The sequence below is a fragment of the Merops nubicus genome, unplaced genomic scaffold (assembly GCF_000691845.1).
Source record: "Merops nubicus isolate BGI_N331 unplaced genomic scaffold, ASM69184v1 scaffold39590, whole genome shotgun sequence".
NCBI lineage: Eukaryota > Metazoa > Chordata > Aves > Coraciiformes > Meropidae > Merops > Merops nubicus.
In genome coordinates this window covers 1,091-3,276 of record NW_008585548.1, presented here as the reverse complement: position 1 = coordinate 3,276, position 2,186 = coordinate 1,091, and the positions used below count along the sequence as shown (strand labels likewise).

Genomic DNA, 2,186 nt, shown 5'->3' with positions numbered 1-2,186 from the left:
GGGTGCTGCAGTGGGTTGCTCTGAGGTGCCACTGGGCTGTCCCTCGGCAGGTCCCAGGACTGTGATCCACCCCAAAGCCAGGATCATCGCCGAAGCGGGACCGATCGTCATCGGGGAGGGCAACCTGATCGAGGAGCAGGCCCTCATCATCAACGGGTCAGTAAGGAGCTGGATGGGGCTCTCCATGGCGGTCCCTCCCCCAGACCACTATCTCAGCATGGTCAGCCCAGCACTGGTAACGCTCCTGGCACAGCTTGGCTGGGAACAATGTCCCTCTGAGCCAGACCACACCAGGAGAGGGTTGGTTTGGGGTCCCACAGGGGTGTACCCAGGCTGAGTTTTGCAGAGGGTCGGTGTTTTCTGAGGTATCTCAACACAGATGTCTGTATCAGTCTCATAACACCTGAGCACATGGCTCTTCCAGAAGCAAGCTTAAAATCTCTGGGTAAGGGGAATTTAAAACAAACAAACACTTTTGTGCTTTTGCGGACATTTGGCACTGTGGCTTCAGACTCTTCCCCCAAGTAACAAGCAATAGAATGAGACAAAATAGTCTCAAATTGGACCAGGGGAGGTTGAGATTGGATACTAGGAAAAATTACTTTCCTGAAATTGTTGTCAAGCCTTGGCCCAGGCTGCCCAGGGCAGTGGTGGAGTCCCCATCTCTGGAGAGATTTAAAACCTACGTTGATGTGGTGCTGAGGGGCATGGTTTAGTAGTGACCTGGCAGTGATGGGTTAACAGTTGGACTCAGTGATCTTAAAGGTCTCTTCCAACCAAAATGATTCTATGAAGTCCTCCCTCTGTGAATCCTTCTCCACCTAACAGAGGATCCTGATCCCAAGAATGAGGGACCCTGTGTAAGAGCAAGTAGTGTCAAACCCCTGACATATAGCCCATCCTGACAGCCCAGCTGGCTTGGATGGGCTATACGTGACTTCAGCCTCTTACAAAACTTGAGCTGCCAAACAGGACAGTATCTTTGTGATCTCAAAACCTGAAATATATCCCTCCATCTTGCAGGTATCCAGAAAACATTACGCCAGAAACTGAAGAGGTGGAGCCCAAGCCAATGGTCATTGGCACTAACAATGTTTTTGAAGTTGGGTGTTGTATCCTTGCTGTGTGGTGAAAGGAACCATCTGATTCACGGCGCTTTCGGATCAGTACATGGGGAAGTGTTTGGGCTCTGTTGGGGTTTAAACAGCCTGGAGCTATTTAAGGTGCAGAGTCTTGGTTAGAAAATGGTGGTAGCGTTTATCCCTTGAAATAAACTCAGAAGATTTTAGCTTTTCCTTTAACATGGACATGTAGATTCACAAGCAATGAAGGTGGGGGACAACAACGTCATTGAATCCAAAGGTAAGTCTTGGCTTATCATCTGGTGAGATGGTGGGCCCTGGTGAGATTTTGCTCTTGTGGACACTGGGAGCAGCAGAGGATTTCATGGTGCTGTCTTGCCCTGGGTGAGGCTAAGCTGCAGCTTGTGACAAAGCTGTGATTTTCATGGCATGTTAGTGCCTTGGTGAGAGCTGAGCTGGGCTGGCTGCAGGCACTGAGCAGCTTGTGCTGCTGATGTTTGGTGGTGGAGGGTTTAACTGCGCCGTGGGCGTGACTCTCACAGGGCTTCTCCTCTCTCCCCGGCAGCCTTTGTGGGCAGGAACGTGATCCTGACGAGCGGCTGCATCATCGGGGCCTGCTGTAACATCAACACCTACGAGGTGATCCCCGAAAACACCGTCATCTACGGGGCCGACTGCCTGCGCCGTGTCCAGACCGAGCGGCCGCAGGTGAGTGTCGCGCACAGGTCACACACCATCCCCCGCCCGTCCTCCGCCGGCTGCCCTCACCTCCCCAACCTCTGTTTTCAGCCCCAGACGCTGCAGCTGGATTTCCTGATGAAGATCTTGCCAAATTATCATCACCTAAAGAAGACCATGAAGGCCACGTCCACGCCTGTCAAGAGCTGAGCGCCTTCTGCTGCTGGTGGGTTCCGTCTGGTCCAGCGAAGCACCATATGGCCCCAGGAAGTGGCTGGTCTCTGAGCTTTGAGAAAAAAAGCAACAAAAACAAACCCATGACTTGCTTATTTGTGTCCGTTATTTATATTCCAACTTTGGATCTAGTGTCTGTCACACGCTAACTATTAACTATTGTATGTACTTTGTTTGGAGAATAAAGTGTGA

The 2,186-nt window shown here is 51.3% G+C and overlaps 1 protein-coding gene across 1 annotated transcript; it reads left to right on the top strand.

The window, feature by feature from the left end:
• Positions 1 to 13: 13 nt before the first annotated feature.
• DCTN6 (dynactin 6) lies at positions 14 to 1,970 on the top strand (the record flags this gene model as incomplete). The annotated part of the gene is made up of 5 exons (XM_008947812.1): positions 14 to 156; positions 1,024 to 1,112; positions 1,315 to 1,362; positions 1,648 to 1,790; positions 1,872 to 1,970. Coding segments are annotated over 5 exons (522 nt in total), but the record flags the coding sequence as incomplete, so codon positions are not given.
• Positions 1,971 to 2,186: the final 216 nt, after the last annotated feature.